This window comes from Centroberyx gerrardi, chromosome 3, assembly GCF_048128805.1.
Source record: "Centroberyx gerrardi isolate f3 chromosome 3, fCenGer3.hap1.cur.20231027, whole genome shotgun sequence".
Taxonomy (NCBI): Eukaryota; Metazoa; Chordata; class Actinopteri; order Beryciformes; family Berycidae; genus Centroberyx; species Centroberyx gerrardi.
In genome coordinates this window covers 27,996,530-28,010,833 of record NC_135999.1, presented here as the reverse complement: position 1 = coordinate 28,010,833, position 14,304 = coordinate 27,996,530, and the positions used below count along the sequence as shown (strand labels likewise).

The window sequence follows — 14,304 nt, the reverse complement described above, 5'->3', positions numbered from 1 at the left end:
CGCCCCCGCACTGGGGATGTAAACGTCTTCAGACTCCCTCTCCTCTCCTCTGCCTCTCCCTCTACGTCTGGGCCGACGTCACTGATGTGGGCTGTGGAAGACGCACACACACACACACACACACACACACACACACACCAACACCCACACACACACAGCCTTTTGCCATGCCCCCCCCCCACCCCCTCCTCTTCCTCTGTAGTCACGTTTTATTGACATCCCTCCTCCTCCTTCCTCTTTCCTGCCTCCCCTTCCCCTCTTTGAACGCCCCTCGCTCTTCTTTCTCTCTTTTCTTTTCTGTCTCTCCTCCTCCACATCCTCCTGTCTGTCTATCTGTCTATCCATTTATCTGTCTCTCTCTCCCCCCCCCCCCCCCTTCCTCCTCGTGCTGGGTGGCATTCGTCTGACGCCTATAGAGGAAAAAAAAACACACAAGCAGCAGAGCGACTGATGTAATTACAACTCTCTCACACGGGGAAATAAAGGTGCTGAAAATGGTTCTTTGGAGTGACTCCATAGAAAAAACATTTCTGGTTCCACAAAGAACCTTTCAGACCGAGGTTCCATAAAGAACCATTTCTGCACTCCTTTGTTTAGACTCCTGCATTGTGTTTTTGTTTATCTGCCCTTGTAAAGCCTCATTTACAATTGCAATGCATTCATAGTATTCCCATGATGCCGTTTGCATATGGTGCCTTTACAATATGGACAGCTCATTGGCTGTGGCTCTCATTTGATTATAATCACCTGTTCATTTATTACAATCACCTGTTATTTTCCTACCAACATGGCCGTGTGGTGATGTAACAGAATACTATGAATACTGTGGAGGAGTTTGGTTATTTTCCACGTTCATGCCATCACCCACCATCCAATAACTATGCATTTCAGAACCTTTTAATATGTTCAAATGTTCTTGAAAGGTTCTTTGTGGAACCAGAAACGGTTCTTCTGTGGCATCACGACATCAAGAATGCATTTTCAGTTTCAGTTCACACCTTTATTTCTCTGTGTGCGGCATGAACGTCTGTACACACACACACACACACACACACACACACACATGCACACACTACATGCTTTCAGGACATTTGAGGACAGAAAAATCCATTGTCTCTGCCAAGCAGCCTCGCTACCTCACCACACACACACACACACACACACTGACACATAACACACACACACAGACACACATAAAACACACACACACACACACACGCATCGCACAAGGCCAGATGTACTGGAGAGCTCTGCCCCGCTGCAGCTGTGTCTTAAAATACCCTCCTCCCACACGTTCTGCTGCCCGCCAGCATCCACGCATCACTTCCTGTCTCTGCTAAGTGTGCTGCAGGCAGGGACACACACACACTCTCTCTCACACACACACACACATAAACACACACAGCCACTCTTACTCATCCACATTCACTGTTCGTCAGCCTTCTGCTGTTATGAAGCAACTCATTGGCTCACACAGTCAGCTTTGTGTCAGAGAGGAGAGGTCATGTGTTCACAACCGCTTGGCATGTGATCATCAAATGATCGCTGTCATTACACACACACACACACACACACACACACACACACTCAAACACACACACACACACACACACACGTTTTAACAGATCTACTTCCTCCTCTCTTACACAGAAGCACATAAATCACTTTCTCGACTAAATTTCAACACAGAGTTACTTCCTGCTCTGCTTTCTCTTACACAGAAACACACACACACACACACACACACACACACATTCTGGTTTGACAGATGGGTTTTGAAGGCCAATAACGAAGCTGATCTTTAATTTGTATCTTCCGATATTTTGTGTTGATATTTAATATCTTGAATTGGACTGTTTTTATATCCAAAAAATCAAAAAATCGACAAGTATTCACCATTTCCGTCCAGAAGTTTACTCTTGGTAAAGCTTGAAGAAGCCTCTGAAACACATTGGGAAACTAAAACCCTCCATTTTTTTGTGATCCATTCTTTTACTGAGATGTTGAAGGAACAGATCATACAGATGGACAGATCCAACACCTCCAAATTAGGCAAACACATGAAGTGAGCACAAGACCCAAAAAGCTATAAAATGGGAGCGTAAAGCCACAAACAAGACCTGACAGTTTTATGGGAAAAGAGAAGAAAAAAGAAAGAAATACAAGAAGAAATGTAAAATATGTTCCTGTAGTGATGGGGCGAGATGCTCGTCTCACCATACGATTTGATACGTGATATGGGCTTCATGATTCAATACAACAGCAATATGATGTAATAAATAAAAAGTTCAGTGACAACAAAGTCTGACTTTGCAGAATTCTGTTTATTTCTGAGATGCAAATCTTTCTAGCGATGCCATTGGCTGCTAGAATGTAAACAACAATTTAAAAATGTCATTACAAAGTGAGAATAATATAATTTGGATGGAGAGCTTGTGAAATTGTGACGATGAAGACGTCTCATCTGTGATTACTACAGCAGAATAAAATGGAGCTGATATCACCATTCATTTTTCTGCCCCGTGATACATATTGTCACATTTTTATATTGCGATATATTGAATTTAGATATATCATCCCATCCCTATATAGCCTACTGGTGTGGAATCCAATCGAAATATTGCATTCAAATCAATTAAGGTTAAGGGTTTCCCATAGACAGCCAGTGTAATGATGTATGGCTTCTACAATAAATACATAATCAAACAAACTACAACATATTCATTGTATCGGAGGCGGAAGACACCGAGTGGCCCATGTCAGATCTTTAACAAAAGGCCAATATCAGCTTCATACATCAGCAAACCGATACTGTACATCAGCAAGACACCAGCAGGCCTGCAGATGCATCCGGCAGCTCAACCGGACTGCACGAGCAGACCGGTTCGAGCCGGCCTGAGCGGCATTCCTCACCGCCTCCCTGGAATGTCGGCTGCAGTGTGATGTGTGATGCATGCAGCCCGTCTGTGTGTGTGTGTGTGTGTGTGTGTGGAGACTCTTCGTGCGCCGGTTTCTTTTTTTAGCTCGGAGCCGTCGGCGCCCGCGTCACCGCCGCTGTCTGGACGCCGCGCGCGCTCTGCATCTTAAACAGGCTGCCACTTCCAGCCAGCCAGAATCCACGTCAGGGTTTCTCAGCCTCAGGGTCGGGGGGGGGGCGGATGCGGGTCCCTGGGATGGTGCCAAGAGGTCCCCGATGATCTGCTCACTTGGTATAGGAGTAGTATGTCCAAAAGAAACAAAATAAATTGGAGTTAAAATGAAGCTGTTTCACCACTCATCCCAGAGGCTTCATCCTTCATCAGTTCTCATTTTAAGTCCTGTGGATTTTGTTTTCATATATATAGATTTTTGACATCTCACTACCTGGATGACTGAAAAGAATCTACTTATACAGGAGCAGTAGGTTTTCTAATAAGTGTAAGTGCATTTGTGCAGCACTTTTTCTTGCTGTACAATAAAAAGGGACAAAGTTATCAGAGCATCAGTTTTAATAAAGGGAGGACCTTCACCGCTGGGTCCATTAAGGCCCACTCAGCACAAGAGAAATGGCACAAAACTGTGTTCCTGCAACGCTGCCATAATAAAACAAAGTGACCTACAAAGAAATGACACCTTCGGCTTGAAATAGCATTTTGTGTTTGGGGAACGTGGGCTCTGGTCTCTGCTGGGAACAAATTACATACAGTACATATCTCATAAATCAGAGGTGGAAGTAGATGCTGGGTTGATTCTATTGTTTGCCTGTGGAAGGACACTTTGTGGTGTTATTGATCCAAGCGGCTCTATAGAACATGATGTACCATGCTGCTGGATCTGTCTATAAATAACCTGTAGCTTCCAGACGAACAAGCATCCGCCGTATGTCCGCTGTGAAATGTTTTCAGTCGTGGCTCCAGATCTTGAGGAGTGTGAATGTGACAGATCTGTGGTTCCAAGAAGCTCCTCGAAGGGCTTCATCACCGAAATGAAGAGTAATTTAACAATTCTAGTTTTATTTATATCAGCCTTTATCACAGTCAAGTCTCAAAGGGCTTTACATAGCATCATATACATGTCATATACCATACTAGATCATATACATACTATATATTTACCATCACATGCATCCTGTATGTCATATACATACTTCATATACATCGTTTACTACATCATATACACTACCAGTCAAAAGTTTGGACGCACCTGATTGAATGTTCTATGTTTTTCATTCTCTTAAAGCCATTTTGATCTAAAGGTTTCTGCTTAAATGCTTGAAATTAGGCTTTTTTTAGACAAATTTGTGTTATTTCATAGTTTTGATGTCTTTACTATTATTCTAAAATGTGGAAAATAGTAAAAATATAGAAAAATGTGGTGTCCCCAAACGTTTGACTAGTAGTGTACATACTATACATCATATTCTACATCATATGCCATGCTACACACAAACACACTCATACCTATGGGCAATTTAGAGTCTTCAATTCACCTGAGCTGCATAAGACATGCAGGTCAATGAAATTAATTGAAATGAAATGGACTGAATGAATGAATGAATGAAGGTTAAAGCTGTCAGTGGACGGTGCTCCGAGCGAGCGAACACGTTTCCCTCCAACATGTGATATCCATCGTTTGGAAAAAAAGACACAGCTGCTCTTGCAAAAAAAAACTGATTGAGCTGAAACCAATTGAAAGAATACTGTGCGACTCAAGTCCTTGGTCGACAAAACAATGAACACAATTACAGGCTGAGATCCTCTAGAATTTAGACACATTGCAAAAATTTAACATATTCTTCAATTACAGCTGCAAAAAGACATTTAATCCAGGCTGGATTTGTACGTGAATATAGAATGTGCTTGTTAACCCCCTGTGTGACCCAGATCTGGAGGGTTTTTTTTCTCCATGTTAAGCCGGTAATGAAGTAGGCAGATCTGGGTCATAATGTTATAACTCAGATTTGGGGTTTATGTGTAGGCTCAGCCTGTTGTGCCGTATGGATATTAGGTATTAACTCTTACAGTGTGGTGATAATGCAGCCGCTAAGCCTCCATCTGCTGAAGCTGAACGACTGAGAGGAACACACTGCACACGGGTTAATTAATTATTATTAACACTTTACATGACAGGTATGATGATGATGATGATGATGATGATGATGATGATAATGACGATGATGATGATGACGATGATGATGAGAGGTAAGATGACCAGGAAGAGGAGGAGGCGGGAAAAGACGAGGAAGATGATGATGACAATAGTGGTGAAAGCGAAGATGAAGTAGAGAAGGACGGTGAAGATGATTAGAAGGAGGAAGAAGAGAGGGGTGATGATGATGATGATGATGATATTGATGATGATGATGATGATGATGATGATGAGGTAAGATGCCTAGGAAGAGGAGGAAGAGGAGGAGGGGGTAAAGGAGGAACATGACGATGATAATGATGATGAAAGCAAAAATGAAGGAGAGAAGGAAGGTGAAGATGATTCGAAGGAGGAGGAAGAGAAGGATGATGATGATGATGACGATGATGATGATGGCCAGGACAACAACAACCACCATCATCATCATCAGTACCATCCCTCTCTTCTCGATCACCATCATCCTCCTTCTCTTTATCATCTTCATCTTCCTAGCTATCTTATGTTTCTTAATTCCCTCTTCCTCCTTCACCTCCATAGCATCATCATCATCATCTTTTTCTTCTTCCTCCTCCTCCTCACCATCATCATCATCATCATCAGTCAGGGTGCTCTTCCAGTCAGTAGGCAGGAAGAAGAGAAGAAGAAAGTGATGATGATGGTGACAGGAATGTTAACAAGGATGATAAACACAGTGATCATCATCAGCATCATGTTTGAAGTTGCTTTTCCAGTTACTGGGCAGGAAGAGGAGGAGATGATGATGATGATGATGAAGAGGAGGATGACATCTGATCTCATGCATTAACCAGCAGCAGTGTTTGTCCTGGCTGCTCTGCCGTTACATAAGTCACATTACAGCTCTGAATCGGTGTCAGGTCATGTTGGGAAGGAAGGAGGTGATTCATAATTCTATCATAATCCACCGGAAATGGTTTGACCCTGCGGGCTGTATGTGTGTGTGTGTGTGTGTGTGTGTGTGTGTGTGTTACTTACTGTAAGCATGAGATTAGCAGCAGCGAGCCAGACTGGCGCTGGCTTGTACTACTCCCTCCTCTCCCAGGGATTGACCCTGGGAACTGTAGCTTAATTTAGACCAATCGGCCATTAATTTGGAAATAACATGATTCTCTCTGTGTGTGTGGGTGGGTGTTAAGGGGAGAGTGTGTGTTATTGATCAACTCTAATCACTAGTAAACCAAACCCCTATAACCTCAGGACAGAGACAACGGGACGACTGAATACATTTTCAACGTGTTTTATTACAAACATTTACACCACAACAAGATCATACAAACATATAAAAAAGCAGCTTGGAATGTGAGGTAACGGTACTGTTGTTTTCACAGGTCAGACATGGACAACAACATTAATTAACATAAAAAAAACAGTGACATAAAAACACACGTTTAGACTGGTAGGGCTTCCACATTGGCTGTGTAGCAGGTGGACAGCCTGGTTTTGTTTTGAGCACCATTGAAGGTTTTATGTGTCAACACAGTATTTAGGGCAGTCCCCATGTGTACAACAGTAGTATTGATTTATCAAAGTCCACTATGGTCCAGCAGCAGTTTCATGTGTGTGTGTGTGTGTGCAGAGTGAGTGTGACTCAATTGTCCTTCCTCTTTCTCTGTTGATTCTGATATCCCAGCATAATAGCAGGAAATTCCCTGAAGTCCATATGTGTGTGTGTGTGTTGGCTAAACCAATACCACTTCACTCTTCTTCTGACTCACGCGCCACACGCACACTTTGAGTCAGCAGCAGTCACTTCTTTAAAACAGCAACTCATTTAACTGAAGGTGAATCACCAGAAGAAGAAAAAAAAACACTCCCAGTTTCCCTTCAGCTTCTTCCTCAAACTTTCCGACCTGTTCTTCGGTCAGCTGGCAGCTCCCCCCGGCCCGGCCCGGCTTGGCACGGCCCGGCACGGCTTGGCACGGCTCTGTTTCTCCTCCTCTGGGTGTTGATCACCATTAGGGTCTTTGCCAGCTTGGCAGGCACACTCGGATCGGCGGAGAGGTCGCACCTTGCCCCCGGTAATCCCTCTGTCCCGGGACCGCCGATGTAGGTCAGCTCCGCGGTGCGCAAAGGCATCAGAACCCCCCTCCGGTTAGCGGGGGATCGAAATTCACACGACTCCAAAAGTCCCATTTGGAGGTTCTTTTCACTCCCCAGCAGTTCAAAACGCAGATATAACCCGGTTCAGAGACAAAGCGGCCAGGCACTCCCCGGCCCCGACGCGGCAGCTGCCCAGCGGGGCCGCGTGCCTCTCCTCCCCGGGCTCCAGCCTCGCCCTCTTGCTGGGAAGGAAGTCAGGCGCCGCCGACGCCTTGCCCCGGCGTTTCCTGGACTGTCGGGCCGGGCTCAAGTTCTCTTTGTCCTCTGTCGTCTCGCTGTCACACCCTTCCTCCGCGCTCAGCGGCTCCTCCGCGGCTGGCTCCGCTGAGATCAGGGCCGGCTGGGGCTGGGACTCGGGCTGGGACTCGGGCTGGGACACCCCGGCCTGGTTGGAGCCGGTGTCCATCGGCTCCTCCGCGGCGGGCTGCGCGTCGCTCGGCTCCTCGGTCTCCCGGGAGGAGTGGTAGATGTCCCGGGCGGATCTCATGACCAGGGAGAGCAGCAGGCTCCGGTGGAGTCTCAGTCCGCCTCTCTGGGTCCTGGAGGCGTACAGCTTGCTTATGGACACGGCCAAGATCCGTCTGGCTTCGGCGTTCACGTCCATTGCGCTTGTGGCACTCATTTTTGCGTAATTACGCACGGTTGTTTTGGCACTTTCACCAAGGGTTCAACAAGTCGACGAGCCTTTTCTGTGTCGAATAGGCCGAGTTGAACTACTTGTTTCCCTAGTCGTGTACTAGTTGTGAGTCGCTCTCGGCTCTGCTCCAGTCACCGGGTGTAGTACTCACAGTAATGGGAACGTGTGAGTAGCAGGGCGGCGTTTTATTTCCACTCTGACGTAACGTGGACTTCATTCCTCAGTAGGCTAAGTGACAAACAGGCGCCGCCCACACCTGCTGTGGCTGCAGGGAACACACACACACACACACACACACACACACACACACACACACACACACACACCATATGTTCCGTTTGCTTTTTTTTTTTTTACACTTGATCTCTTTTATTATTTAGAGTTTTGGTTCTGCTACAAGTTCCCCCGACTGCAGCCTATAAAAAGTCTCATTTAGTGAGTTTGAACATAATTTTTTAAGGTTATATAGTCTACATTTCATTGTTTCCTCTTCCGTTAATGACATTTATGGCAGTAAAATTAATCAAATTAAATGCAGGCATACCCATTAGTCTACACACCATGTGACATCTCAGGCTCCTTTCATCAGCACTTAGCAGCCTGTAATGAAACATTGCATTAAGACGTTTTGTTGTCTGGTTATCTGGGTTAAAATGGGCTTCAACAGACGGTTTGCTGTCCTAAGCCTATTAAAATCTCTTAATCTATTAATGCAATTAAGTCCATGTTGGCTGCTATGAGACCAAGATCAAGATTAGGCTACTATAAGATCAAGTTCCTCTAAGAGTTTCTATACTGTAAGATCATTATAAAATCACGATCTTGTTCACCAATAGACATCCAGAAGAAGAAGAAGAAGAACGATTTAACGAAGTGTTTTAGGCATACAAGCAATAATAGTAAAATGTGTAACGGGGAGATAAAAGTAAAATAGGAAACATTCAAACGAAAAGTGTCTATCTCACTGTTTACACTCTGGTGAAAACCCAGTCAGCAGTTCGAAGAAATTACGTGGGAGGAGGAAATATGTCTCCAATTTCTAGGGAGTTTTCTCTCTCTCTCTCTCTCTCTCTCTCTCTCTCTCTCTCTCATGCGCACACACACACACACACACACACACACACACACACACACACACACACACACACACTATACGTCACTCGCACTCTCAATCTCCATATATGGCTCATCCGGTAGTAAAGCCCCTTGGGAACGCGCACAGTGGAAAAGCCATGACGCGAACGCGCAACCGCAGCTCACTCCGCGGCAGCGGTGATTGCGTCATCGCAACACCATATATGGCGCTGTCACCGGTCTAATAAGGTTACTAAGCAACGGTACGGCTGAGGTCAAACGGCAGGCAGCTGTCAGTCTCAAGCACCATCATGCTGCATTCAAGTGCTGTGGGAAATATCTCGATTACAAGTGAGCGACTCTACAAAGTGAGAAATGCAAGGGTCAGACAAGGCCAATATTGTCTTTTTACTAAATGTGCCATCATGTGTAACATTTAAAAACATCCAGTCCTCAGTCACAGGTGCTGAATAAATAAAGATAAAGTAAATCAAAGCAAACATTAAAGCCCACTCGCTGTCTGATGCTCCCCTGGTGTATTTATTAACACCTACACTGCTGTAACGTTTTGTGCACAGGCTCTTCATCAGACAAATATTGTTTGCTATGTGTAACATTTTAACATCAATACATTAATTTTGAGACATTAGTATAATTACCATAAACAAATGAGACCACTGCTGAGAAGACTGGCAGCCTCTAGCGGCCTCTGCTCTGCATTTTCCATTGTGATGCTTAAAAATGCTCCATATAACACCTTTAAAAATCAGATAGTTTCACCCCCCTTTGATGTGATGAATATGATGCAGTGTGTTTGATTATGTATTTATTGTTTTTGACATTTTGGATTCCACACAAGTATGCATGAACATGTTGTATTATCATTATTATTATTATTAGTAGTAGTAGTATTAATAGTAGTAATAGTAATAGTAGTTGTAGAATTAGTGGTAGTAGTAGTAGTGGTAGTAGGCCTAGTAATAGTAGTAGTAATAGTAGTAACTGGTAGTATTCTGGCTTTCAATGGAGAGTTTTCGTGTCTAAATGCTGTTTCAGAGGCTCTTCCACTCTGACAAGAATCAAATTCTGGCAGAAACCCTGAATGCTTGTAATTTAAAAATATATCCTATATATTTTCAGTGAAAATGGTCAGATTTAAATATACTGAATACTGGCACAAATTCTCTATCTGCAGCTTTGGTCATGAAGTATCAGTATCGGCCTTCAAAACCCATGAGGGCCGACCCCTAAATATGACCTGAGAGGAGGAAGTAGAGAGTTTTTGCACAATCCTTATATCCAGGTTCTGCAAACATCATTGTCTCAAAATGCAGCAGATCAGCGTCTCTCTCATTATATTTGGTGTTAAAGGAAACGTTGTGGGACAGAACCTGCTGTTTCTGATTTCTTTCATTAAAAACACCCAAGGCTTATTTGGAGCAGGTTACAGCCAAACTGAAAGCATCATTAACACACAGAATTAAAGTTTACATTTTTGTGATGAGTAGTTCTTAAAAAAAACAACTTGTAGGCTACCAGACCGGTCGCTATGGCGACAGTGTTATGTGTGGTTATGCTTACTGTCTGTGCCCGAGGCTGAACTGGAGGAGTGTGTATGTGTGTGTGTGTGTGTGTGAGGGTTAACACCCAGATTACACACAGAGGGTGGGGCTGCTCTCTCACTACTGACCTATTTATCCTCCACAACATAAACACTGTGATAGAACGGGGAACGTTGAGATTTTCATTGCTTTCGTTGCCAAAATTTGACATTTACAAGGTGGACAACAATTCATGGTAAAAGTGACGGATTTTGTTATTATATGTTATCGTTTGGCATTCCACGGAAACAATTTCTATGGTTGTACGTTTCTATTTTCACTCTTTGTTTAACTTTTAGTTGTCATAACCTTTTGTGTCTACTAAATGAATTAAAGCATCAATTACAGGCCTGGAGTGCATTTTCTCCTCTTTCTTCTGCAAAGCAGCTCTGCACCGCTTGATTTCCAAAAGAAAACAACAGCAGCCAAATAACTACTTCTCTAAAAAACTATTTAGTAATTATTTCCAAAAACAACAGCACTAAAAGTAACAAATAGCAGAAAACAATAGTCACCAAATCACTACTTTTCTAACGAACCGTTTTATTATTTTCCTCTCTTCCTTCTGCAAAGTAGCTCTGTGTTACTTCACTGCTAAAAGAAAACAACAGCCGCCAAATAACTACTTCTCTAACAAACCATTTTGTTATTATTTCCGAAAGCAACAGCGCTAAAAGAAAGTAACTAAAAGAAAACAAGAGTCACCAAATAGCTGCTTCTCTAACAAACCATTCTGTTATCATTTACGACCAAAAGCACTTGGAAATGCCAGCGAGTCGTATTTATGTCTTCCACAGAGGAGCGCAGGAGTTTACAGGCAGCACTTGAAGGCACCATAAGGGAATGGGTCACTCAGTCTATTTATAGCTGGGCACATCTATGACTCAGGGTGTAAAAGCAGTGTTGCCAGCCATTGTTGACTCCCAGTCAGTCTCTTTTTGTTTGGCTAAGACAGCTCCGTTTATTTCAGGCCTTTTCCAAGCAGAGCAGATCTGCCTGCAACATGAACACGTTCGAAAAATGACTCAAACTTTCCATTGAAGCTACACTGAGGATCTGCATTCAGTTCAGCAAGTCAGTGGATAGTGGAGTGGTGGAGTCCGGTTCAGTGAAGCAGCAAATATAGAATAATCTTTAACTACATTTGCTTTTAACGAAAACACCTCCTTAAATATATATTGAAACAAGTACAGGCCTGTATAATAATATAGCAAAGTAATATAGTAAACTGCTTCACAAAACAAATACAAAATACAGCAGTAAAACAGAATAAAAACATCAAAGAAGGATCAGAAAACAGAATAAAAATGGAAAAGTAGAGACTCGGTGTTACTGTTGTGACTCGATGCATTCATTTGGGTCCACATTCAGTTTCAGGACTTGTTACTTGGCCTAGTCGGTTCACAAGGACTAGGTTTAATTCTGTACTGTGCTGTACAGAATCACATTCAGAATTACTTTATTCACCGAGTATAATAAATGTACAGGGCTTTGTCTGGCTGACTTTGGTGCAGAAACATACCGACAAAATACAGTTTCACAGCAGGCTACATACTGACACACAGGACAAGGACAACAGGACTTCACCCACAATGCAAAGGAACAGTGTTGCATACAGTGTGTGTCTCTGGAGTGTCTGACAGGCAAAAATATGAAAAACGACATTTCTCCACAATAAATGCTGTGGGAGCATGTGATCTCTGTTTGAGAGCTCATCTCCCTATTCATTTTAAAGGTGCTATTTGTTTAACATTGATAAATCATTACCGCATTCATTTTGAGACATTAGTAGATAATTGTAGACAAACCAGACCATCAGTGGTCAGCCTGTCAGCCTCTATCAGCCTCTACTCTGCATCCTCCATAGTTTCTCCACCTGGTGGATCTGGAGGGAAATCTGCTGGATCGCTTTACGGCACAAAACAGGAAGAGGTTCTGTTCTTCCAGAGCAAACGGAGCTAAAGCTGCAATCCATCGGAAGTCGGAAGTCGATGGTTCTGAGTCGGTATTCCTGACTTCCGATCTAAATGTGTTCCAGTGCATCAGTTCGGGAAAACATGGACGCCTGCAGCAAACTCATACGAGCAAAGACTTCTATCTTCTATCTAACGAAGCGAATGGAAACTACAAAGTTAAAACACATTTTCATAACACGAAAACTACATATCCAGTAAAATCGAGTTTTATCAAGTACAAATTGATGCAAAGGGAATTCAGTTTACCTTTCAGTGCTGTGACGGCAGCTGTGTTTATGTCGGAGAACTCGGGCGAGACGGATCTTGCCCGAATTTCCGACTGCGGACTCTGACTTGAATGAGCGTTCTGTTGCACTTTTCCGTGTCGGAAGTTGTTTTTTTCCCGAGTTCCACATACAATAGAATGCACCATGAAGCTTTCAGGGTTTCTGGTAATGGCAGATGTTGGAAGGAGTGAAAAACCACTTCCAACATGTTGATCCTCTTCAGTAAAGACAAAGAGAAAACCTTTGACCAAAGACGAAACAACAGGGTTTATGGGAAATGCTGTGTTCAATTTGAGAAACACTAACGCTAACAGTAACAGTGGTGTGAGAGGTGACCAATTGTCTCCACCATTGGGTCATTTGTTTACAGTAATTATACCAAGCTATCACATTCAATTTGACAATGATGTATCGATGTTTAAAAATGCAACATGGAGCATCTTTAATGAAGGTTATTGTTGAGAGAGAAAAGACAGTTTGCTGCCCAGAAATATTTTGAAAAGCCTCTTTAAAATTACATTTCTCTTTGTCTTTTACTCTGTCTGTGTGTGTGTGTGTGTGTGTGTGTGTGATCAAGAGTGACGTGATGGCATAGCCTGTGAATTTTCACAGGACAGGATGGGAGGAAGTGTAGCGGAGGAGGAGCAGAGGAAACAGGAGGGAGAGAGGAAGGAAGAGCCGGACTGGACAGGGTGGGAAGAGAAACCCGACAGGAACAGAGACAAATGGAGGGGGGGGGGGAGCACATGCACACACTTTTTTTTTTCCAGGGAAGATTTGCTGAGCATGCATGAATTTTTCCCAGCAACACCCTTCCAGTCACATGACTTGGACTCGAGTCAAAATTGTAATAGCTTGAGACTTGACTTGATGCATGAAGAGAAGACTTGAGACTCGACTTGACTTGTACTTTGATGACTTGAAAAGGTTTGTGTAAATTGTGTAATTGTGTAATTGTAATTGTGTAAATGACTCAGATTGAAAGTGATGAGATTTGTTCCAGCAGACGACTGAATTTAAATTCTGTTTTCTGAATTTGTATGGAATGATTGAATTTATTGAAGTTGAAACTGATTATAGAAATCAAACTCATGATGCTCTTACCAAGTTTTTATACTATTAAAACCATATTGCATTGAAAAGTCCTAGATATTTAGTTTTCTTTAAGATATTAAATTGATACTGGACTCTTGATTGGTTCTGACTTGACTTGGTGTTCTACATTTAGACTTGGTCTTGACCTGAGACTTGTGCGTCAAGATTTGAGACTGACCTGGGACTTGAGCAAAGTTGACTTGGTCTCACCTCTGGATACATTTCAATTCATTTTCAAAGACAGGGTGATCGTCCGTCTCCATCAGAGTTCCATCCGTTTTGACGGACAGAAAGTTGAACTGAGTTGAATCAGAACTGAGGAGGCGTTCCTTCGTTTGTTTTGGGAAAGTGGCGGAGAACACAGAGACCTTGGAGGAGGCTACAGTTAATTTAGTGTACACCATCTTGTT

At 43.1% G+C, this 14,304-nt stretch overlaps 1 protein-coding gene across 1 annotated transcript; it reads right to left on the bottom strand.

Annotated features, from left to right (window-relative positions):
* Positions 1 to 6,366: 6,366 nt before the first annotated feature.
* On the bottom strand, positions 6,367 to 8,050 carry ier2b (immediate early response 2b). Its single transcript, XM_071914041.2, has one exon. It carries the CDS (start codon positions 7,865 to 7,867, stop codon positions 7,307 to 7,309), a length of 561 nt encoding a protein of 186 aa, XP_071770142.2. The 5' UTR covers positions 7,868 to 8,050; the 3' UTR covers positions 6,367 to 7,306.
* Between the last annotated feature and the right edge of the window lie 6,254 nt (positions 8,051 to 14,304).